Raw genomic sequence first — 26,353 nt, forward strand, 5'->3', positions numbered from 1 at the left:
AGAATGAGATTCACAAAAATAAAAAGGTTTCATATTTTGATAGCCTGATGAAACCCTGCATTCTGGTGAATGCTGCCCTGTTCTCCCTTCCATAACCTCAGTCCCACCTCCCCAAATCTGCTCTGTAGTCTCCCTCTAAGCCAAGGCTATATTCTGTCTTAAGGGGAACTTTGTAAATGTGAAAATAGACTTGAAATCTGCCACCAAATGGCGTGACCTTTCTCTGGGCAGCATTAGCCTTTTTGTTTTTTTTCTATGCTGTCTCTGTGCTCAGCATCAACTCACAGACCTGCCTCTTCTCTTTCAAATCACTTTATCAGTTTCTGTCATGAAAGAGGAATCTGTCAGAGAAACAGGAAGATGATATCTGTTTATGCATTGAGGACAACAGCAAACTTAAAAAGCAAACCTACGTTAAATGCATAAAATGGTGTAATGACTTTCTTGTTCTTTGATTTTCATAAGGCCTAACACTTCAGAATCTTAGCTCTGCAGGATTAAGACTGTCTATTGCTGTATTTACACAGCAGCTAATTAATTTCTGGCCTAATCCTGGTCTTGACTTCTGGCCACTACCAGAATTAGATTATCATAATAACAGCAATTAGAATGTTCTCTTTCTAACAGACTGGATAGCTTTGGACATTTGATCTGACCTATTAAAAAGTTAGAGAGATGAAAGATCTGAAAAAGACATTTCTGAGGACATAGAATGAAAGATACTTTTGTAATTGCATGTCTAATTTCAGCTCATTACTCTCTCATCATCTTTTAACCTTCGCATCTTCATACTGGGAAAGGAAAAGATTTCTTGCCATATGAAGTCAGTAACAAATCACTTGCACTGCTGGTGAAATTCTCTCTCTGTTCTCATTTGTTTGTACCATAAATACAGAATAATTTGAGGACCAGACAGTACTAAAATATTAACATCCTATAAGCTCAGATATGCTTGTGTAAACTAAATGCCAAACAATAATGTATAAACTATCACACAAATCACTGTTGCTTCATGAATAACTGCAAAGAAGACAAAAAAAAGGGCCAAATCTAATGAAGTCAGTTCTCAAAGAGAAACACGTGACACCTTCTCCATGCAAAATCTATACATGAACATAACCCCAAGCTCCTTAGATCAGAAAAAAAAAATTAGAACTGGTGTGGACTTAATTTTTTAAAGTTTGCATAAAACTTGTAATACTGTGCAAAGGTGAAACATTGTTATTAATTTAAAATGAAATAAAATCTAGAATGAAATGATGAACTCAATACCAGATTTTAGTACAGTTTTGTTTGCAAGGCATGTCACCTTGCACAGTGTAGCCCTGATCTCGGCAGCTGTGGAGACTTGAATTGTGCTTTGGAATGTCCTTTCTTCCCTCACCCAAAAAGCAAGCTGTTTCCCCCGAACAGCAACCATCTACCCTGTCACATGCAAATACTCTGCCTTGGTATTCAGAGAGACATGCAGCTGCTATAATCTTCTCTAGCAAAAGGCCACTGCTATGGAAGCTGCTGTCCCCTCTATCTTCTCCATGTCACAACAGCAGCCTCCTAGCTAGACTGTCCTGGGCAAGAGTCAAGGGAGAGGACAAGGCAGAGGGGTGCAATGACTGCTGGTGCCCGGCTCACAGGGCCGATTGGCTCCTACTGCAAAGGAGGCAGGCAGCACTGCTGAAGGGCAGCAAATCTCCTCAGCAGCAGCTGCAGCTCCATGCATCCCATGAGCAGATACAGGGGGCATTCAGCTGTACCGTGAGAGGATGTAGCCTGAAGAGCCATTCTGAATGGCTCTCAGGAAAAAGGGAAAAAGGAATGTAAACTGGATGTTCCAGTATTGGTTCTCTGTTAGAGAATGGAGTTATGACATACTCATTTCCTGAATTTAAGCTGATGGGAGTTGCTGGATATATTTGGGAATATATAAGGCGGGAAAAACCAGAAACAGGATCTTGGATGAGCTAATTTAATCTTTCTTATCACATCAGCAATCCTGTTGCAAACGATGTTGGACTATTTCATTGCTTCTTGATTGGATGCAGAAAGGAATCAACTTTATAACACAAGAGATGCTGCTTCAGGAGATTAATACTAAATTGAATCAGGCAAAGATTGCAATCACAGCCCTGGACACTACATATGAACAGATGGTAGCCTATGTTAATAACTTGGAAGGCAAGACTGGCATAGCAGCATGTAATGCATTTTAATGAACTCCATTAAAACGATGAGGATGGAATGTGACCATATTTAAGGGCTTGCTCCTAATCTTGTAGAATTCAAAGCAAAAAAATTTATACCATTAACAACTAGAGAATCAAACTCAGTTTGTAGAATATCCATGGAAAGAATTAATGATTTAAAAACGAGCAAAGCTGGAAAGAGAAACAGCATGCTGATATATATTTTGTGACTAGATTTATTGGGGTTCCTGTTTAGGAATGAAACCATAGAAGGTGAAATTATGTATATTTATAATAATTTATAATTAATTTCAATTTCCTTTAATTATTATTTATACACAGGAACTGTTTCACTACTGATTCTGGGAGTGACTTAGAATTTCTAATAACATAAATGGCATTTACTTTCCTCAGAAAGACAGTATCCACAGCAACACAGAGATGACACCATATGCAGGCACTGGTTTGGAATAGACAAAGAAAGTCAAGTGCCTCCTAGTGAGTCCTCTATATGTCTCATTGCAGAATTAGGATATTAACATTAATATTTGTTTTAAAGTCCTGATCCAGCCCAACTGTCCACACTTCATATACTGTATAATTAACTCTTCCTCAAGAGCTTCCTGTTCTATTCTTTACAACCAAGAAGCAAATCATGGCTTGATTTGAAGCTGCCTTTTGAGTAATCACTATGCTCTACTTAGCGAATAGAGTGAATTATCTTTTGTGAATTATCATGTTGCAGTACAGAATGTTTATAGTTTAATGGCTAAAACACTATAAGCACCAGGGTGCTCAGGGATGTGTGTGTGCGGTGCAGAGTATAACTATACTTTCAAAGTTATGAAACCATGACAATATCATGGCTATTAGAAATTCTTCTTAATCTGTGCTAGTTATCTGTAAGTGCAATCACAACACCGAGTTGCTGAACAGCCATCTTCTGATACCTGTTCCTGATTTACAGCCTCTCCAGATATAAGGTTGTTCTCCCTGATGTAACCAGGAATATGTTCTAACCCAAAATAGTGGCTTTCATTTGGTCTTTATGCTTCTCAGCTCTTGGTAGCTTTTGACTTCATTGATCACTCTCAAAGGATGATCTCCTGCCTAACATTAGCTTTCTCAAACTTGTACTTTTGATTCACTCTGACATGACTATAGAACATCACCTTCAAATATTAGTTTGAACATCTCTTCTATGCACATCTTAGATTTGTTTTCTCGTGTCTTCTGTTGTCATTCTACATATTATAATCACCGCTCCTGTAATTCCTTCCTTCCTTCCTTCCTTCCTGTCTTTTTCTTCTTCTGTGCTCAGTGTGCAAATGCCACATTAAAATAATATAATTAACAAAATAAAGTAACATAACAGCAGATGCACAAAATAATTCTTCCATTAATAGCTCTTCCAGTCATTCATCTTTTCTCTCTTTTTATTTATCATCATAAAAATCTATAGTATCAGCAAAGTACCACCACACTGATATTATCACATTAGATATTCTGGAAAAAATAATACAGAAATTAATCTTCAAATATTCCTTTTTTTATCCTTTACGCCTGTTGAGTTCCATTGTTGTTTAAATCCAACCTCATACCTACTTTCACCACTGGCAGACTTGATCTGTAGTTAGTACCAGGCTTGATTGAAGACTGAGTTTTGCTTACCTCAAATTCACAATTGGCTATTTATGCTACTGTGGAAGTAAAAAAAATTGGCTAGCACTATAAATCCTTTCTTTCTCTGAATAACATTTTTTTATAAAAGGATGAGAAAAATTTTATATTGTTTTTAAAAAACAGTGCTCTATATTATAATTCCTTTCACATCTTCTTGGGGCTGACCATGAGATTATAAACTGCATTGACTGCTTTACAGTTGGTTTCTGATATACTTTTTCTTTATTTTATTTTTTTTTTCTTTCTGGAGAGAAACTCTGTAAAGATTGTATCTGCACGAGACCAACAGAATGCATTTTATTACTTATCTTACAATGCAAAAAACTAGTTTGCTGATCAAGTTCAGATTTGTCCAGTTAGCTTCCAATTCATCTTAGCTATACTCCTGATGTCAGATGGAAACTAAGATCCTCTTGCATTTCTCTCACATTTAAACCTGAAATCTGCTTAATAGGTAAAGACCATTAGTAAAGTTCAGCTAATGCCATCATTTTTTGTTCTGCAAAAATAAATACTAGTTAGGGAGAGTGTGATTAACTTATTTTCAAGAGTCATGATTCTAATAATGATCTAAAAGTTTGGGTGAATACATGTAGATGGACTGGCAATATTTCTATCATTAATTAAGACTATTTCCTTAATCCCCTCTCTTCAGTATTTTTTAAAAAATTTCATGCAGGTATTTTTACTTGAGTTTTTTTTTTTTTTTTTTTTTTTTTGCAATAACCATATTTTAATGAGTGCATTTGAAACCATTAGTTGGAGAATATCTGCTATAGAAAAAACAAAGGATATTTTACCTATGGTTAACCGCAGTACTATCTTAAAGAATAAAAGGAAACTGCATTTGATTCTGTTGGAACTAGAATGAATACAACCTGCCTTTTGAACACAAAAGGGTTTAATTATCTGTGTGTGTTTTCTCCATAACTTCATTCTGTAAATGTTTCTTATGGGCAAGTTAGCAATTTTCAGCTAGTAAGAAAATACGGAATGCCTACAATGCTCTCTAGCAAGTATATTTATGGCTCTTTGGACATTGATGATTTTGTCAGATTTAGACAATAAGAAGTAGCATTTCAAGTTACAGTTCTTTTGACTCCTTCTTCCACAGATAACTTCATATAGTCACAGTGCAATGGTTTTCTTCCTTTACAATGCTTCTTTTTCACTAACTGTCATGGCTTAACCCCAGTGGGCAACTAGAGCACCACACAGCCGCTCGCTCCCCTTCCCCCTCCTGGTGGGGCTGGGCACAGAATCGGAAGGGTAAAGGTGAGAAAACTCGCAGGCTGAGACAAGAACAGTTTAATAATTGAAATGAAACAATAATAATAGTGAAAAGGAAAACAACAAAAAAAGAGAACAAACACCCAGGAAAAACAAGTGATGCAACCGCTCACCACCCGCCGACTGACGCCCAGCCAGTCCCCGAGCAGCGATCACTGCCCCCCAGCCAACTCCCCCAGTTTATATACTGAGCATGACACCATACGGTATGGCATAGACCTTTGGCCAGTCTGGGTCAGCTGTCCTGGCAGTGCCCCCTCCCAGCTTCTTGTGCACCGGGCAGAGCATGGGAAGCTGAAAAGTCCTTGACTGGTGTAAGCACTACGTAGCAACGACTAAAACATCAGTGTATTATCAACTTCGTTCTCATACTAAATCCAAAACACAGCACTATACCAGCTACTAGGAAGAAAATTATCTCAGCCAAAACTAGGACACTAACCTATGAAACATCTTAAACAAATTTATCAGAAAACTCATACCACTCACAGAAATCTGATGCCAGGTGTGATTTGCAGTGGCAATCAGTCTTGGTGAACTCTAGTGTAATTGATAGTTTATTCTAATTACCTTCCAGAGCATATTTCATGTCCTGGGCAAAGAGAGTCCACATGATTTCAGCACTGATTTTTCCCATGTTCAGCTCTTGAGGGAACCTGCAATCAATCACATTACATCAGTTCACCTGCTGCTAGAAATTATGCTTACAGCTGCACAGCAGAAAGGCAAATATTTCCACAAAATAATTCCCCTAGTATGTACTTACTGTATTTTCTGTTTTGTACAATTATACGAACCATCCAATCTTCAAATAAAAACTTCCCTTAGTCTAATGTCAGGGGCCTAACTAACTAATTAGTTGAATGTTGCATCAATTCCCTCACATGACATTTTAAATCAAAAAACATCCATCTATCTTGCAGATAACTCCTCAACTTCAGGTAAATCAGATGGCTTATGAAAAACCTGAAAGAGTTGGCTCAGATGTTTAGCAGCTACAGGTTTTCCTTAATTCCCTTATTATACTGGAAAGTAGTGAAGTTGTCTGTGAAGTTATATTGGTTTATACTAGTTGAATCCAATTCACTGTTTGAAGACTTACACCTTGAAGTATGGATAAAAACAGTAAAGAATATAAAAGGTAGAAAAATGCATACTTTTGATTAAAACTTTTAGTTTTGGTCTTATGCCAAAAAAAAAAAAAAGCCTGTCCTTACTGCAGGTGTGGGACAGACATTAATATGAGCGGTTGTCAGGGCACAGAAGTAGACCAAAGCAGGTCATGCAGCTTGGGAGCAGGAAGTACTGCACAGAACCTCTGCGTGGTGAAACTACAGTTTATACTACAGCGGTGCAGTGAGAGCCATATGAATACGCTACTGGTTCACCATGAATACATAAAATCATCAAAGACCATATTCATGAGGAAACACACAGAGCTGTGTGGCTTTTGTCTTGAGTTTATTACACCACTTTACACTAGCAGAGAATTTGATCCAAATTGAAATTTGCTTTTATTGAAGCACTAATCAAATTCAGGAAATATTTTGTAATAAGTTTTGTAAAAATATAAGAATTTTTAAAGTTCTTATTGCCAAAGAAAGAATGAGAATGATGTGCAGCTTTAAGGTGACAGCAATATAATCTAAGTAATGTATTCTTTCCAGAATTCTTTCCAGGGACATATCTGACCCTGATCATATCTGCAAAGAAAAAGTACTTAAACAGCTCATTAGCTCTGTCACTTTAATATAAAGCAATTGCTAGCTCAGATCACTGATATGCCTTCATTATGCTAATGGCTGCTCAATTACAGAATGTTGTATTAATTCTGTTAACACAAAATTAATTGTTGTTCAAAAGCTCAAATGTATTTTAACTATAACTGTCTTAATTTCTTTACCTCCAGCCCAGTCTGAGTGCTCTCTTAGCACCACACTTGAACCTTGACAATGTTGCTCTGAGGAAATATTTAGAAGTTGATTTAATATTGACACTGTCTTTTGTCCATAGTGCAAAGGTGGTCATAATGCATTTGTTTGATTAGTGGTACGTATATGTGTATACATTTTAACTTGTGAAAACACAGGCACACACAAACTACAATTATCTTTTCACTACGTTGCTTGAATTTCTGTAGTTCTACACAGTATCCTTGATTCATCCCACCTGACATCAGTTAGGTACTTAAAGTTGGCACCCAGAGATATCAACTTCTGTGTCCCTGAGAAATATAAACTTAATGAATAACCACCAACTGGACATATCAATGAAATCCTTCCATCCAGTGCCTAGAGTATGGGTATTTGCAATTTTATCATTACAGGGATACATTTTTGCATACAGCCCTGCAGGACTGACTGCCATTCCCATACATTTTATCCAACACAGTGACCTCTTAGCAGGAGATTACTGTAACAAAAATGATCAGACAACAGAAACCCCTCTGTATTTTAGTATAAAACTTTTACTTTTCACATGTAATACATTTGCTTTGTGACAGCTATGATACCTGTAGATGCATTCATCAGAGACTCAAATAATAGATTTTTAAGTTGACCGAGGCAGGTTAGTAATGTAATGTGGATGGTTAACCTAATCAACATTTTCAGCCAGTGAAATTGATTTAACATGCTAACGAACTAGGTACCTAATATGCCTGTAGATCTCATTGTGTTGCGATATTAGCCATAAAATACACTTCTACAAGCATTAAGATGCTTGGAAATGACATCATATAGCTTGCCAGGGTTCAGCTAGATTTTATTTCATGAAAGTTTCCTACAGTTTAATAGTTTGACTTCCAGATAATTTAATCCAGATTCAGAAAGTAAAACTACTTGCTTACCACGTTATAATTACAGAGCTCTGGCTTCAGCACTATTCCAGCCTGTCCTCCACACAATGATACCATTGCTTTTCCACTTTTTGCATTTATGAACAACACTCATATCAGAGTTGGTGGTAAGTGGAATCCCATAAGCAAAGTAAACTTCCAGTTTTCAAACACTGCCTTCACAAGCTTGAATGTTTGCTACTGCAGCTGCACCCAGCTCAGACAGTGCACAATAGCAAGTGTGACAAACATTGTTTTCACACATTAGAAATAACCATTTCACATCTGATTCATGGCTGTCTTTTATCCTGTCATTCATATGAATTGTGTTGACAGAAGAAAATAAGCTTTATTCCATTACTCTGCTCTGCATTCTTTATCCTGTTCACTGATGTACAGCAATTTGAGACAGTACAACATCTTGTACCATGAAACTAATTAGCTTCAAGCTGCTTATTAAAAAAAATTACTACTTATAAACATATTTCGTAAATAAATAACTGTTATCTACCATTGTTAAAATTCCTTTCGTATACATACTAACTATAATGGTTGAAAACTGAATTGCATGGAGACATTAAAGCTGTATGATGTAGACAATTTGATTTTAAATTTTTCAAGTATTATTAGTTTACAGAGGATTGGACAGAGATTATCAGAGTGTAATTGATACAGCATTTCTGCATTAATTACTTTTTGTTAAATGGAATGCAAGATCTAAATTTAAGCTGGAATGGACATCTGAAGGTCATCTAGCTCCAAGCAGAGAGAACCTCGAAGTTATATCAGGTTGCACAGGGCCTGTACAGCTGAATTCTGACTACCTCCAAACATTAAAATGACACAGCCTTTCTGGGTAACATATTTTGGTGTTTGACCCCTCTCACTGTGGAATGTGGATTTGCTCCTGTATAGCTAATATGAGTTTCCCTAGCTGAAAATTGTGCTCGCGCCTCTTACTGTGCACTTCTGGAAGCGGTTTGGCTCTGTCTTTTCCTTATAATATCTCATTAGGAAGCTGAAGAAGGCAATCACCACTGCCCTTAGCTGTGTGTCCCTCAGGCTGTACAAACTGCTCCCTCAGCCTCTCCTCACGCATCATGTGTTCCTTCCCCCTAATCTTCGTGGTTGTTCTCCGCTGTAGTTCTCCAGTTTGACAATATCTGTCTCGTACTGGGGAATCAAAACTGGAAATGACCATCCGAGGGCAGTGTCACAGGCTCTGACCAGAAGGAAGTAATCACTTCCTTCAATCTGTGGGCTATGGTCTTCCTAATGCAGCACAATATGTTATTATGCAAAATATAACTCTAGACTACTGCACATCTGCACTAGCAGCTTTATTTATGAGGGTAGCAGGATTTGGTCTCTTCTTAAGGCCCTTGAATTGCTAAAATGGTAGCTGAGCTTTTCATAGTACCGTGTTTTGATTAACATTCCTCTGTTGCATGAAATTTGTTTTAGTAATAAATGTCATGGTTTATAAGAGCTCCTTTATCAAAGTCTGAAAAGACGCAGTTAAAAACACCCCTGGAATTAAAAAACAAAACAAAACCCAAAAAAACCCCCAACAAAACCACAAAACCAAAAATTTAAGATCTCTGTAGTTAAAAAAACAAATTGAAATCCAAATGACCTCCTAATTTCTTATTCAAATCGAACAATCACGTATTTTAAATATAAACCCAAGAGAAATCCATTGAAATAGGCATTTTAAAACATGTCAAATTATCCACAAAAGTCTCAATTATCCACTTTGTTTACATTTGACAGAGTTCCTATGCAAGTGTGAGCATACTAAAATAGATCTCAAGAAAATAAGTTAAAGCCTTGTAGAACTTCAAACAGGCAAAATTTTTATGTACTTTGTTAAATGTAGCGCATCAGAAACAGAAGCTTCCTTCCACACTTCTCCCAAATGTGTTAGAAGTGAGGTTCTTCATTCAGTTAAACCCCACAGTATCTAGCAGTGAAGCTGGTTCAGCATCACTAATTGTAGCAGAGGTGGTACCTTTCAAGCAGACAATGTTTTAGATAGTTGTTATACCACATCCCAGACTGTGTGTTGATGGGCTTGGAGCAAAAGTCCATTCACCTCTGTGCTGCTGGAAATGCAAGATATCTTCCTCTTTCAGCTATTACTGTTAGGACTTAAGGTGCAAGCCGTTGATAGTGAATCTCATTAGATACCAGGATCTGCATCTTCTGCACTGTGTCACACAGAGAATGACTTTGCAGATGTTATTTAGAGGAGCAGCATTACTGATTCCAACACAGGTGTGATAAGGGCAGGCTGACTTAGACTGTGCTTAAAATCTAATGTCAAACACACATCAGCATCTCTATGGTAAGTACCAATGCCAATACAAATCGGTCCCACCAGAGCAAGTAGAGAATCCAACTGTAAAATGACAAGCTTGAAAGGAATGTTCCATTTAACTCCACCAGCCGGACTGTTTGCGTGAACAATGTGGGAAATGTCTGTATTATTTCAATGAATATTACGTTCATTTTTGTTGATTTGATTGTTATGAAGCAATCTGTCATACAGTGACAAGCTGGTTAATGCCTGCAGGACTTTTTATCCAGTCTTTGTTCTTCTAGGAAAGAATCAAGAATGCTTCTAGCAGCTTACCCTCTGCCAGGAGTTACTAGACAATATTGGCAATTTTCACAGTATGCTTCTAGTCTCTGCTACTTGCTGGGTGGTTTTTACCTTATCTCGGGGAAGGGCTAAAAATTGTGTCATGTCTACTCATGATTTATACTAACGTATCTGTTTTTAATCTCCGTAACTTCTCCTATGTATTTCAAACAATCTAATCCATTGTTATAATACCATTTGTGCATTTAATTAAGAATATAAGGGCACACGCACAACTTGAGACTGCAGAATACTGATGAAGACTTTATGTATATATGTACTATATACAAGTGCAAGCCTTTTTTTGTGTGGGGAAGTCTAATTATCATGGCTACGTTATGCACCACTCCTGCCACAATTTTCCTCAGAGGTAGCTTTATGCATGAGTAGCCATGTTTACTTTAATTTGGTTACTCATGTTTCTGAGATTACTCACGTAATAATAATAATATATACTTTATTATTTGCATTACAGTAGCACTTAGAGGCTTCTGGTAGGTTTAAGAAATTACTATGCAGGAACTTTAAAATATGTAATAAGAGTAAATCACTGACCTTCAAAACTCACAGTTTAAAAAGACAAGACAGAGAATGGGGAAGTTAACAAAGTATGAGTGACTTTCTCAAGATCCTACAACAGGGAATGTCAGCCAGCAAGAGAACTTAAGCTTTTGCATCATCCTTCTGAGCCCTCTTCCCAACCAGGACGGGGTTCTAGTTTGCTTTAATATACATACATACATACAAATATATATACACATACTATTACATGAATATTCAGAGAAAATGTGAAATAAGTAAGAATAGAAAATTCCAGGTGATCAATTAACATTTGATACTTATCTCCAAGTACATGACTCCCAAAAAGCTTACTCTTCCCTTGTTCCCAGCTTGCACTTTGTCAGAAAGATGCATTTAGTATTCTGTAAGCCATATTTCATTGTCTGACTAAACTGACAGGCTGAATTATCAGCATTATGAAAAATGCTCATGTTAGGAATGTATACAATAAACAGTAATGGAAACTGCAGAGCAGAACATGACTGAGATTTTATTATGCCCATTATTCCTCAGTATTAAACTGTTCAGATGGCTTTGCTTCTAAGTATATTACGTACATGTAATATTTTCAACACCCTCTTAATTTTCTAACATCTATACATCTATAGGTAAAGAAGAAGGAAAAGAGCCTATGCTTGACATTTGTGGCCACTGTTAAAACTGCTTGGAGAACCCTAAAAATAGTATTGGAAAAAGGAAGACAGCTTCTTATAAATTCCATGTTACATTATATTCCTTCCTGACATCATGTTACAATGCTAAAATCAGTACTTGACAACTGTAAGTACAACTTTTAATTTGTGCTATAAATAGTTCTGGCACATCTTGAGTTTGGTTCCAAATGTCAGAAGCAGCAGTAATGTTTTTTCAACTGTAATGTATCTTTCTGACTAAGAATAATGACAGAAGCAGCTATGTAATTCTATTTGTTTTCCCTAAAAGTGACCTTCACATAGAATACTCAGACGCTGCTCAAGAAAGTCATATGTCACAGTTCACAGCAGTCACCACTGACTTATCTGCATTTGGGGCCACAACTGAAGGCAAATTCTGACATACATAAAAATACACGCACAACTGAAAGCAAAAATTATTCAAAGCATTAAAATACAAAGAAGAAAAGAGTCCCCAAGAAAAGTCTTTTCAATTCACCATATTTGAATAATTCATTGTAAAATTCTTCATAGACCCAGGTAGTTAGATTAGTGTAGCAGTTCTCTGGTTCTCTGACAAGATACACAACAGAGTCACATGCAGGGCTGATTCTTCTTTTCTTACTAAGGTTTGATGTAATAGAAACTTCATCTACAGATGAACAAGCCCAATGAGAAACCGTCTCTCACTAAAGGACTGAAATTATTATTCAATTCCAAACAAGTTCCAGACAGCTCAAGGATTTCTTAGCATGATTTATTGCTGTGCACAAGGTGTTAATAGATGCTAAAGCTGGGGCTTGGATTCAAAAACTAATCCAAAATAAAGCCAAAGGGTATGCCAAGCACTCCAACAAGCTCAAGAGGAAGAGATCAAGTCTCCTCATTAGTGTAAAAAGAGCTGGACTTCATAAGAAACTAGGCAAATGGTTAGTCAGAATTAAGTTGGATGGTCTGGAGCTTATTTTTGAAAATCAAAGCCTGAGATACCATCTCTAAGTTGTGTGAGCTGCAGGCAGAAAAAGCCTAAAGAATTTTTTAAATGGACAGTGACAGAAATGGGAGACAAGGAGCTTACTGGATGCCATACTTCAGTGCAATGGCTCAGCTGGTCATTCTGAGCAAGGAGATGGAACCAAGAATCTAGGTATATTTTTATGCAAATAAGCAGACTCCTATCACATATTTCTTACTCCAATGAAAATAGCATTTCATGTTCCTGGATGTCAGATAAAGGTCTGGGCAAAAAAAGGAAAATTATTTCTTTTTTTCCTAAGCTCTATCTTAACTATACTCCAGAATTATTGGAGTAAATCCCAAGTCCTCTCTCAGATCAAACCTTCTGAAAGAAACCCAAGAAAGGAATTATTAATTCCTTAATTGTGTTTTGCAAAATCTTTTACCCTACTCAGAGGAAGAAGGTATATTTGAAGGAATATGAGACACACATTTGTCAGAAAAGAAGTATGCATCCTAGAATTTCTTCATCAAGTTGGAGGAAGGACAGTTAACAGCATTCATATAAGGACTAGTTTATACAAAGGCCTTTTCCTTTTGAAATAATTTGTTCTGAAAGGATGATGGTAGCCATGATCTGCTCTCAAAAGTAGAGGCACTGTAACTCTGGAAGCTGTAAAGCAGCACAGAAAGGAGATAGCCTCCTTCCAGTCTCCTGCATTATGAGAATCTGCCTAATAGTCATTATTAAGTTCATTATTCTACAGTTTGGTTAATCCCTCATCATCATCATCGTAATGAAGCACAATAGTATCCATCTATACATGCTGTCCTTTTATGCATTGTTAAGCCTGTGATCTAAGAATTATACATAATAGAAAATCAGGGTTTCACTCCTGTATGTGAATCCATACAAGGATTTGCGTTTTCTGTTGTTGTGGAGTCAATATTCTCTCTGTTCCCTATGTCTAAGCATTTAGTAAAATATGTTTCCATTATTTGTATACTTTAATTTAGTGTTTATGGGCTACGTGTATACTTAATTCCAAGTTGTCTCTAAACTTCCTTTCTAAACTTCCTTTCTAAAACTTATGCTAGTTTCCACGCAATCAGAGAGTGATGGGTATTACGCAGCTATCATAGTTAGGGGTATTATGCAACTGTGATAGTTATTGTTGCAGTGTTATTATACGTGAGAAGCTAACAAAGCTTAACACACAACAGAAGCATACAAAATTTTCCACACGCTAAAGATAAAAGGTAACAGCAACAGCTGACTTGTTAAAGGGAAGCAATAATCAAAAGTCAAATTCTAAAGCATCCAAGTAAGGAATTTTGTATTAATTGTATTTTATCACCTTATTTTTAGGTAAAAAGACTTTTCTTTTGCAAACTATTTCAGAAGTTGGTCCCTAGCAGCAAAATATCAGAGAAATTTCCCATGCAAACCTCTACATATTACGTTTTCTAACCTTTGTAAAAGCCACACATTTTTACATTTCTCAGTGAAGCAAGAGGACAACCAGGAGAGTGCTCTATTAGTCATTTTGTTTCCTCTTGCTACAATTATTTCTGTCTCATAGGCCATAATTTTCCCAATTTCTCTGTCATTCTCAGAGCAATGCTATAAAATCTCAGCTTATCCAAAACATTGCTATTAAAATCACCTTCCTCACCTGCATGACAGTCTCTCAACTCGTATGTCAACCATACAATACTATTTGGTGGAACTTCTTAATAAAGAGAATGTGCTAGGTTTTCATGGGAAATAAATTAACCATTAGGTTGCCCGTACACGATCATTTCCACATATTTCCAAAAATACTAAACTGCATATAAAAGGTAGCCACTTACAATTGTCTTCTCTCTATTGATTCTAATTAAGCAAAAATTTAATGAAAACTGTTTACACTGGTTAGTTCTAACAAAGTGCTATATATAATACCACAGATCAATGGAATGAAATTGAACTCAGCTTGAAAGAAAATGACAAGAATCAATGTATGAAGCACAACATTAATAAACCCCAAAAGCATTTATCCTAGATAGTACTGCATGTGACTAGTTCAATCCTAAACTGAAAATTCCTATAATGACATTAAAAATGCTTTTTCTTAATTTGTTCTGTCAAATCTGCAGTCTGCTACATTTCAAGAATATCGAAGTCCCTGAACCTCAGACGCACATTCTCAGAATAGGTCATATTCCATACTTGGTGGGTTCAGTCTCATTCAGGTGCTAAAGAGTCTGGTCCTGGTGTGTGAATACACTCATTTTTGTGCTGTACATGCAGATTGCACTATCTGTGGAGTGCTGGGCATGCTCACTGCTTCACTAGTTCTTAAGACAAAAGTTCTATCTGATTTTGGAAAATATGTATTCTATTTAAACTGTGAGCAGAGAGTTTATTTATTCCCACTTTTTGTGCTCTATCCTCCACCTATCCAAGGTTTTTATTTTTAATCAAAGGAATGTTCCTTTTCCTGAAGAAAATATAATGGACAAGACAGTTTATGTAACTAATCAGGTCTTAAAGTGTATGATACATTGCTACATGAGAAAATGACAGTGGGTCTTGTGAAAGAACAGAATATCACTTTGTTAACCAGGATAATGTTCACAAGTTTAATGAAATAAGTGATATTCATATGCTTCCACAGAATGAAGTGAAATTGATAATGAGGGATATCACTGAATCAAGACACAAAACACATCAGACACACTTTCCATTATCAAAGGAAAATTCTAGAGTTAGCCTGACATAGTCCAATTCATGATATAGTTTACCTGACCTTTTTCCCTTCCTTCCATGCGTTTGGGTTTTTTTTTTCCCCTACTGACGTGTATTTCATAACTCGCTGACTCACAGGTTACAGTTATGCTGTTTATTCAATATAAGTTACTATCCTTGACTTCATGGATTTATTAAACATTCTAGCTCCTGAAGTATAAGGAAATCTGCTCCTGCAGATTTCACATGCCAGTTCTTTCCACACTGTGGAATGGGGAGGGAGTGTGTGAAACCTCTTCAAAGCTTGCTTTTACAGCAGTTCTCATCCTTTCCATTCCCAAACACTCAGCACCATTTGCCATTCTGTGTTGGCATCAACATTCTCCAGTTAGGTTCCTTGTCCTGTGTTAAACTCCTTTAATTTCTGAATGCCCAGATAATATTTCAACTAAATACCATGTTCACTGCAAAGAGAACTCAGTCCCATTGTACTCAGTTTTTCTCTGCTCTCTTTTATTTTCTTTTGCAACGTTTAATCTATCTTGACTTCTTAATTTTTAAGCTAATGCTTTCTGACTTTTGAAATTTAACTTTGCTGATCATATAACGTTTTCTTCCATCTCTTGTAGGCTCTAGCTTTTACCCTAACATTCTTTTTGAGTTGATTATTCCCTATGACTTCTCTAAGAACATAGTGCTGACATTGCTCCAAGTTCTTATCTCTAACTGCAAATACAAGTTTCTAAGAGATTTTGCAGTACTATTTCACATCTGAGTACTTTCTCTAAGCATCTCTGATCAGCTCATCTAAAATACCATTTATGCTTTCTTTACACAAACAATAAATAGTATCACTTTTTGGTTCTTCAGCAAATCAGATAATTTTGTGGGTATCTGTCGTGGTTTAACCCCAGCCAGCAACTATGCACCACACAGCCGCTCGCTCACTCCCCCCACAGTGGGGAGGGGGAGAGAATTGGAAGGGTGAAAGTCAGAAAACTCGAGGGTTGAGATAAGAACAGTTTAATAATTGAAGTAAAATGAAATAGAATGGTAGTAGTAGGAGTAATAATAATATAATACAATAATAATACACAAAGCAAGTGATACACGACACAATTGCTCAACACCCACTGACTGATGCCCAGCCCGTTCCTGAGCAGCAATCACTTCCCCCCCTGGTCAACTCGCCCCTGTTATATACTGAGCATGACGCCACACGGTATGGAGTAGCCCTTTGGCCAGTCTGGGTCAGCTGTCCTGGCTGTGCCCCCTCCCAGCTTCTTGTGCACCGGGCAGAGCATGGGAAGCTGAAAAGTCCTTGACTGGTGTAAGCACTACGTAGCAACGACTAAAACATCAGTGTATTATCACCATTATTCTCATACTAAATCCAAAACACAGCACTATATCAGCTACTAGAAAGAAAATCAACTCTACCCCAGCTGAAACCAGGACAGTATCCAACCCTGGTAATCTCAGACAACATTAACTGCATTTGTTCTTAACTGGTAACTATGGTTTTTATTTTCCTTTCAAAATGTGATTTTAGCTATCAGATAGAGACTAAAAATTTCAAGGGCTAGCCAAGCCAGTATTTCAATATGCTCTGCAGGAGTCACTAAAACACTGTACTAAAAAGTACTAAAGAAGTACTAAAGCACTAAGTAAGAGTATGAAACACAGTGTTCACAGAGGAAAGAAAACAGATCCTTACACTGCAAAGATGTAAGAATCAGTAAATAACAAATTTAAAAGTCCCACCAGAGCTGTCTTGTTTCTTAAATTTGTATTACAACAACACACAACTGTTCTACGTGCTATACAATCAAATGGAAAGCTTTTTACTAAAGATGTGCAGAGGCACAAAGTTTAGATCTTCATTTCCAGATGCATAAGCATATTTCAGTTGAAGACTCTGTTCTTGATTTGCTGTTCCTTTTAACTGAACAGATATTTTATTTTGATAGCAATTTTTGCTGTCTTGCAGTGTCTATAATGCGTATTCAACAAGTGCCGGGAAGTCCTAGATTTGCTTGTGAATCAGGTTCCAATCACATTTTACATTGTTTTAACTAGTAGAATGAGAATTTTACAACTTGAATACCAGACTTCATGTTTTTCCCTCAAACTTGTCCAGTTTCTTGTATCATATAAAACCTGCAGGTTGCCCACACAAGTCCCACTGAGTAGCCTGGTGTGGTCTTTCAGTCGCTGCAATGCTTGCTGAGGAAAGCATGTCATGTTTCATCTGGATTCATCATCTGATACAGTTCAAACTGCTCTATCACAGCATCTTTTTTGCCTCCAAGGTAGATATAAAAATAGGGTTTCCAAAACTGGTTGAGGAAAAAAATTCTAAGCAATATTATACCATTGTGAAAACTCCTATCAGAATGCTTGGAGCTCTCATGAGGATCTTCAGTAACCTCATTTCTACAACAGGATTCAAATGGATGTAGGCCTGAATATTCCACTGAGAATATGTGAACATGGCCACATATTTCTGATAAGAAGTCATAGTTTTGCAACATTCTTAGGCATTCAACTTATATTTTCCTTTCATCCATTTTCTTTTCTGGGGTAAGCAAGGGTGAAGAGGCTGTCTGTCATTTTCCTCAGCAGTTTTTACATGCTGCTTTTGTGTTAGGAGAAGCTTTTCTTTTTTAAAAAAAAAAAAAAGTATTCAGAGCAACTCTGAACAGTTTTTCAAGTTTTTCCACCCACAGCCTCTTGCTCCTGATATCCCCTATTTCTCAAAGGCACTTTATTCCCTGTGTTCACCCTTCCACTTCCAAAACAACAGTAAAAATGGGAGAGAAGTCACACACACAAACTCTCTCCCGTAATCTGTCCAGCTCCGTCCACTCCTGATCCTCTTTTCACATTTTACGCAATCACTCAGCTGTTCTTTAGGGAATCTCCTAATCCCCTCAGAGGAACTCTGTTCTTTATCCCTTTCCTTTCTCCCTCACGTTTGCATAAGAATATAGCTAGAACAATTTTTAGGACAATGAACCCTCAATTACTCTTGTTTAATTTCAATGAAGAGACTGAAATGAAACACATGCATGTATTTGTTCCAGTTAGATGTTTTATAATAAGTATATTTGTTATACAGACAGTCAGACAAAAAAATGAGCTTTTGTTAATAGAGGAACTTCACAGTAAGTCGTATAAATGGAGTAAATGGAAAAGAGTTTTCTTTCCTCTGTAGGATAAGAACTTGTTCCTTAATAAGGTCAGTGCAGGAAACGATTGAACAGAGAGATGTTTATTATCCAGGACTGAAACAATCCTCTATTTATTTAAAGGAAAGGAAGGAACCAGAAGGCAATGAAATATCTTCCAACTTCTGGTTAATCATCAGGAGGTTTCTTTGGTAATTATAATGTGGGTCCATAAAAAGTATGGTACCTTTTATCAACAGAAAAGCACATCTCCATGTCCAGAGTGCCTTTCAGTATCTACCCTGTTTTGGCTGAAAGAAACAGACTTGTTCTTGCTCCCCTTCAGACCATTGCATTAAATGCCACTGCAGACACCTTTATTAATTGTTTAGCCATAATATGGATATAAGTTTCAATTTTAACCTTTGCATAAGTCATCACAGCTAGACTATGCCCAGATTTTCTAGAATCTCTCTGTAAAATAGCTCCAAAGTGCTAAAAGAGCTAAACGTTTTCCTCAGGCCCTCATCACGTCGCATTTCAATTAGCATGACGTCCGTTTCTCCAGCCTTAATATGTGAAATATGTTCCTTTGCACTCCTTCTGTATATTTCATTTTCAAAACCCAGCACTCTATCTCCTCCTTCTGTGTTTATCGATTGGCTCTCTCTCCTCTACTAGTGTATCAACCACAACTTATTCAATTTGTCTTGGTTATTGATTGTACCTCCCTCATCTGTTATATCTTCAATTCTGAGAAGTCAACTTCCATCTCTGGTAAGTCCAGGATATTGCTCTCCATTTGATAAATTTTCAAGTCAGCCTGGCTAGGCTTTCTCTCTAGCCAATCATAAATTTGGAGAGGGTCTTTTTGTGAAGTTCATTATTCTTTTACAAATACATCCCTAAAACTCTATTATAATGCCAAAAAAGTCTCAGCAAGATTTGAACACCTTGTGTGCCAAGATACTATCATAACATTAATTCCATCACACTATTTCGCTGAACTTTCCCTTCTGTCTATCCATTTAGTTCTCTTGCATAGTATTTTGCTACTTAACTTTTTGGGATGGTTCATATAGCACGTGTCTTTAGTGTTCCTAAAACAAAAGGTTTTCTTTCCACGATCAGAGCTCTAAGTCTTTATCAAACTATGTCAATGTTATAGTCTGTATTTTTAAAAATCTCTAGCTAGATTATATTTAAAATACAACTATTGATTCAGGTGTATTTCCTGTCCTTATTTTAATAAATCCATGATTCTTAGTTCTTATGGGGAAAGTAATTACTTACTGGTTCAAGACAGGTGTATACGCTGTTTTATCTTCATCTATGATGGTGACCATCAGAGTAATAAGCTGTGCCCAGAAATCCAAATTCTTTGTTGTTGGTCCCTGTTCTTCCTTAGGAACTTCTTGCTTCTTACCCTGTTAAAACAAGATTGAATATATTTTATACTAGATAAAATCAGAGAAATTAAAGAGAAAATACTATGGGATTTCCACCTACAGATTATTACGTGGTTGGAAAGAATGACATATTAAGAATCTGCAGAAATTTTGGACAAAGACTGTCTATCCAATTTAGAGTAGATTGTATGACAGACTGTACCAGGCTGTGAACATATATCAAAAAACATCCATGGTGCAAAGACAGCCAGGCCAGCAAAGAAGATCAATAGAGACTTGATTTTTAATGCATGTCCACATTTTAATTAAATACATTCTCAAATTCTTTGTTGTGCTGAAACTGAGTGCAGGCAAAATTGTTTGCTGAGGCAGAACTTTTATACCCTACACAATAAATACTGAATATATCAATAATAAGGAACATTTCTTGGTTTGTTTTGGATTATACACTGAAGTTATTGGTCCTAACAGCTGCTATGCTGTTCGTTCTAAACGAAGAAGCAGTTAAATTTCCCTTTATTTTTTAATAGCCAAAATAAAAAAGGCTATTACCCAAAGTATTCTGCACAGAGGTTTTCCAGGGACTCACAGATTGACTGGCAGAACGACAAAGTGTGTGTTTAAGAGAAGCAGAGGAGAACACCACAAAGTAAGTGAAGGAAAAAAAAAAAAAAAATCCCTGGACACATAAAATACTAGGAAAAGGTAAATAGGAATATCCAAAAGAGAGTCTTGTGGAGATATTGCCTTGCCAAGGATTTTAAAGCTGTGAGCAAAACCAATCCGATTCCTTTTTTTATCCAGGGAAATGGGATTTTTGCATACTCCTTGTAAATGAAGAGGACTGCAACCAGTTTCACACCCAAAGCAGAGAACCTGAGATGCCCCATTACATTTTTGTAATAATCATGAGGAAGGACATGACACACTGATGTATCAGTTGGATTACCAACATGACTCTCCAGTCATTAAAAGTTGGTAAGTAAAGCAGTGTTTTTTTATGCGTCTTGACTAAAAACCTGTCTTTTGCACCTTTTAATATAGTTATATGTATTAACATTCACCACTTACAGACTTTTATTGAGAATTTTATACTTTTTAATCTCACTAAAATGTACATTTACAGCTATATTTTGTCTCTATAGTTTTGATTTATGAATTCTTACTCTAGTTTCCTAGACATTAGTATTTTTCAGTTCTTTGTTTGACAGAAGGATCAGATTCCTTATCAATGTCCACTAAATAACTGAATTGCAGAGAACCAAATATGAAAAGAAATATTTTTATCTCTGTATGGACACACACATACATACACACATAATTTCTGCCACACAAAGGAATGTCTGCACATGCTAGGTCTCTTCTACACAGCTGTCAGAGATAGAAAGGGGTCTTTTCACTCAACTAGTAAGTCAGAGAAAATAAACATGCCTATTATCTTGCAAGTTTAAACATATATTCCCTGTACTTCTCATTTGTAGTCCAAATACAACTACTTCAATGGACCCCGTATCTCTTTGAATAGATATGACGCTATATTAGTGTCATAGTGAATTAATTAAATGTTATCTTAACCTCAATTAACTTTTATCTATTAACAGCATTTAGAATGGCAGAAAGGGAATTTCAACAACACTTAATTGAAATTGTTTTCGTGGTCACTGTGGAATATTTTAGAAAAGTATGATTAATCATATTGTTACTTATTCAGCCGATCTGCAAATGCTACAGTTTCACTGTCTAAAGCAACTGAAATAAGGGTGAGGCTCAGAAGCAGTTACAATGGATGGTGGGACTAGTATCACCGATAATTTACAACCACACATGCAAACAAGAGTGCTTTTCAAGACAGAAATGAATATTGGAGCATTAATGTCACTCACAAGGGCTTTCCCTGGTGTACACTATACTTTTATTAAAAGATCTTGTTTCTATAGCAAAGATTTATTTCTAATATACCATTTTTTTTCTCAGAAGCTAGTGCATATTTAAGCCAAAACAAATGAAAAGTAGTTGTAGAAGACAAAGCCAGTTCACATTTAGTTCAACATCTTATCAAGAACTATATTTCACAGAAAAAACATGCAATGGCATGTGGCTGAGACAGCTTTTCATGATTGTGAATGTGAATCACAGAATGTGAAATTCTGTTCTTTAATATAGATAGCAAAAAGTAACTAATTTACAAAGTAATAGTTGCACAAGGAGGTGCTTTCTACAAAAATTCTTGGGCACAGAAAACTTTTAAAAATCAAGATGATCTTTTCAAAATCCCCAGGGAAGGTATTCTTTAAACAGTCTCACATTAACAGATGTAGTTTTTTGCTCTGAAATGAAAGTGCACACTCTGCCCATGCCCAGTTGTAATTTCCGTTTTTTATCCTAAAATCTAACTAATGGGTTAGAAATGCTCAGAATCATTCAAGTTGTTTTTACATTAATTGTTATTATTGCTGGCATTATTATTTGTTTTATGTGTTTTCTGGCAACAGATGCCTTCACGGAAGCATTATAATGAGGTAAAACAATGTTGGAAGTTTGATTACATTGATTAGTTACAAACTTGCAAAACTGACAAAAGAAAGTTCCATCTTGGAATAAAAATTAACTTGAAACAGAGCTATTTTCACATCCAAAAAATTTCAATGACACAATTTGTTTGGCTTGAAAATGTTTCTATTAGCATAACCGAGAGGCATAGTAAACTGCATAACATTGTAGAAAAAGTGAGTGGGAGGGCAGCAACATACAATTATATTTTAACATTTTCTTAATGAAATGAAACACCCTTTTAGAGGCACTGAAGTTTAATTTCTATACTGCTTTGCTGAAGTCTGCTTTGGTGACATGGGTTCACCATCTGTCTGTTGTGAACAGTCAGTAAGAATGCCCTCTTATTAAATGAAAAAACAAGTTAAGTTTTTCCTTCTCCGTGGTCTCAAAAGAAATTTATCTGCTCTAATTTTGTAACTGTGATGATAATAGCTCATGTCTCAGTCTTGTGATTTGGTCCCATATCCAACCAGTTCTCAACAGTATGCATCCTTTCACTTTAGGAAATAATACCATATGTGCTTACATGTACAGCGTATTTACAGGCTATGCAGAAGTGTGGAAAGGCCTTTTAAAATGCCAAGATTAGATCAGTTCATACATAAGCAAAATATATACTTACAACAACTTACACACACAAAATTTCTGGAGTATAAACACGGTTAACTATATGGTCTATTAAGTGGAAAAATCTTATCTTGATAATAGTAACTTTCTTTTTTCACTCAAGTTATATCCATTAGAAAGACACTACCAGTATGAAAACATGAACTAAATACCCGATATACCCAATTAATGCCATATTGGCACAAATACAGTGACAAGATATATGAGCCACTGAATACTGCTTATCATTATACAGGATAATACTGATAATGAGATTTTAAAAAAATACATCTGAAAAGGTCTGGAGGAACAAAAATTCTCAATATATCAAGACAACAAAATCACTAGTTAACAGATACTGTTCATGATTCATGACTTTTTAAAAGAATGATTTTCTGAGTTGACTGTCTTTCATTTTTGGTGGATACATAATTCAATCAACAAGCTAAAAATCACAGATTGGTCTTACAGTAACCAAAAGAGCTTTCAGGAAGGACTGATACAAACGAAAGTTTGCCAGTTAGCAGAATCAGTTTCTTTTTCACTAGCTTTTTCATTTAGGAAAGACTACTTAAAATATCTTGACCCCCTGTAACGTCACTTGGGATGGTAATGCTGTCTGCATGCACGGAACTGTGAAATGCCATAAGAAGATACTGTAGTAGATCCTACTTAAGAGCTCAATAACCAACTGGCCAAAGGCAGAATAGTGATATTCCTAAAAGGCATCTGCTGGCAGATGAAACAAACAATAATAACAAATGATGTCTCATCATCAAGACATGACAATACAGGCTTTTACATGCTCACGTTAATTGACTTGGCTACTTCTTGTCTTTAGGATGACTCTAAAGTGGTAGCATACCATACATCCTTTACCACGTAAAAATGTCAAGCAACAACATGGAAGTGGCAAACTTAAATAATGAAATATTTTAGAAAAATAGACTATGTGAAACAGGCATGAGGAGTAAATGTGATTGCTTGGGTACTAATGAATATAGCTGTTTGTCTGATTCTGCTTTTAAAAATGATACGTTCTCATCACGTTTCTCCATGATGACACAGCTCAGGACCACCAGAATGGGAAATACTTGATCATTATATACTATATATACTGAATTTCACTATTACTCATTTCCTATCACTTAGAAAAGTTTACAAAGCAGTCTGTTGCAATTACAGACATGTAATAATTAGATTTAGATTAGGAATGTGTTGCAAAGGATCCTAGATTCCAAATGTTCCTTTAATTAAAATCTCTTTGGTTTTGATCTCACCCAATGTCTCCGACTTATATAGAAGCTATGCCCAGTGAATTTACTCAGTGGATCATAAATCTGACCATCAGGCATTAGATTTTATGATGCATTCTTAAATTGTGTGTCTTTTTATTAGTTCTTTGTCACAGGGAATGCTGCCTTTACTGCTAATAGACAGTTCTAAGTAAATTCCTACAACAGTATACTAACACTAGTTAAAGACATGTGAAAACTTATTTGGAACACCTGAAATAGGGTAAAATTCAAACAGCAGTCAATGCCAAGAATGACACTGGTTTCAGCAGTGATCCCACATCTGTTGGAAAAGAAAATCCCAAAGAGCATCAATAGGACTAATGTAAAATACAATTAGTTCCTCACTTTGTATCAAGTGTACTAAGCTGTTTTGGATAAAATTTCAGTCAGTTTCAGAGAAAAGAAGTTCCAGTTATTTTGCAGAGCTACAGTAAGTTAGATGTGCTTGCCTGGGCAAAGCTGTCTTAATTCAGAGGAATCCCACTGAGAGATAACCTAAAGGATGTTTCTTCATGTATTTTGTATTATATTTCGTTACAGGATATTTCATTTTGCTGAGAGCATTGTAATTCATTAGAAAACTAGATAATTGCAAACACTTTATAAATAAAGTATCTTTAAAAGAAGTCATATTATTGACCTAAGATTTAAAAACACAGGAAATACGGCAGACTCTATGGCTTTTTTTTTAATGCAAGATCCAAACTAGGTGATTTATAACTGTTTGTCTTTTGCCATAGAATACATCAAAATCAGAAAGAAGAAGTGAGTAAGAGGAATTTTTCATATGATATGTATGAAAATAAATTCTTTACTTGCACTAAACCATGTCTTTTTCAATTTCCTTTTACTATCAATTTCCTAGTCACCTGAGTTCATATGCAAACAATGGATCATGTGGCACAGAGGCACCAAAACTGGTTGCTGGAATTTTGATATTCTCTTAAAGAAAAAGACAAAATGTAGAGGGATTTTTCTGAGTTTAAGAAAAAAAAGGCTAAACTGTTGACAACCAAACATATTTTGCACTCTGAAAAAATGGCTGAAGGTGGAGAAAGCAATCTCAGGCACAGTGTGAAGCAGGATTAAAATCTACATCTATATTACCCTGAGACAAATCTGTAAAGGCTGGTCTGAGGAACACAGCACTTTCAACTTCTCTCATCATTGATTTTATTAGTTTGCAGGACAAATGTCTGGTTTTATTTTGCTTTGTTTTTATTTTGTTATGTTCTGTAATTGCAATCAATACACAACATCTGTATGGGTGTGACTTTGATAAATCCAATCCTATGATTTCAGAAACTAATCTGCATGAAGACTGTCTGATGCAAGCCCCAAGCTAAGTTTCAAAATATCATATTTTCTATATAAATAACGGTATAATGGAAGCTGAATGGAAACTAAGGCAGTAGCCCTGATTAGTGTGAGGCTACAGAGTGCAATTTAATAGACCAGTCTTAGATGATGAAATATTACTTTTAATGGTACTTCTGTGTTTTTAAACTGCTCAGTAAATATTATTTAATTTGGAAGAGGTTAAGAATCATCAGGGAATACACAATATGCAGCATATAGCTATAACATGCACACATATAGACATTTACATGTATTACACCTATTTTTATAATTTTATATAATTTTTATACTTTTTAAAAATTTTTATGTATGTAAAGAATGAAAATTTAGCTTTACAGCATTTACTTAGAGAGGCTAAAGCCAGAAACCAATTGCAGATACTCAAAATGCATTCAGAACATGTGAGGGATTTCACTGAAC

At 36.0% G+C, this 26,353-nt stretch overlaps 1 protein-coding gene across 1 annotated transcript in view; it reads right to left on the reverse strand.

Annotated features, from left to right (window-relative positions):
- Positions 1–26,353, reverse strand: part of UNC13C (unc-13 homolog C) — a gene marked incomplete at its 5' end in the record, with an annotated part of 185,159 nt that overhangs the window by 57,032 nt on the left and 101,774 nt on the right. The window contains 2 exons of the mRNA XM_082321495.1: positions 5,727–5,812; positions 20,002–20,135. Coding sequence (XP_082177621.1) covers positions 5,727–5,812; positions 20,002–20,135 — 220 coding nt within the window. The remainder of the gene's footprint in view (positions 1–5,726; positions 5,813–20,001; positions 20,136–26,353) is intronic.

Source organism: Platalea leucorodia, assembly GCF_965183815.1.
Source record: "Platalea leucorodia genome assembly, chromosome: 9".
Taxonomy (NCBI): domain Eukaryota; kingdom Metazoa; phylum Chordata; class Aves; order Pelecaniformes; family Threskiornithidae; genus Platalea; species Platalea leucorodia.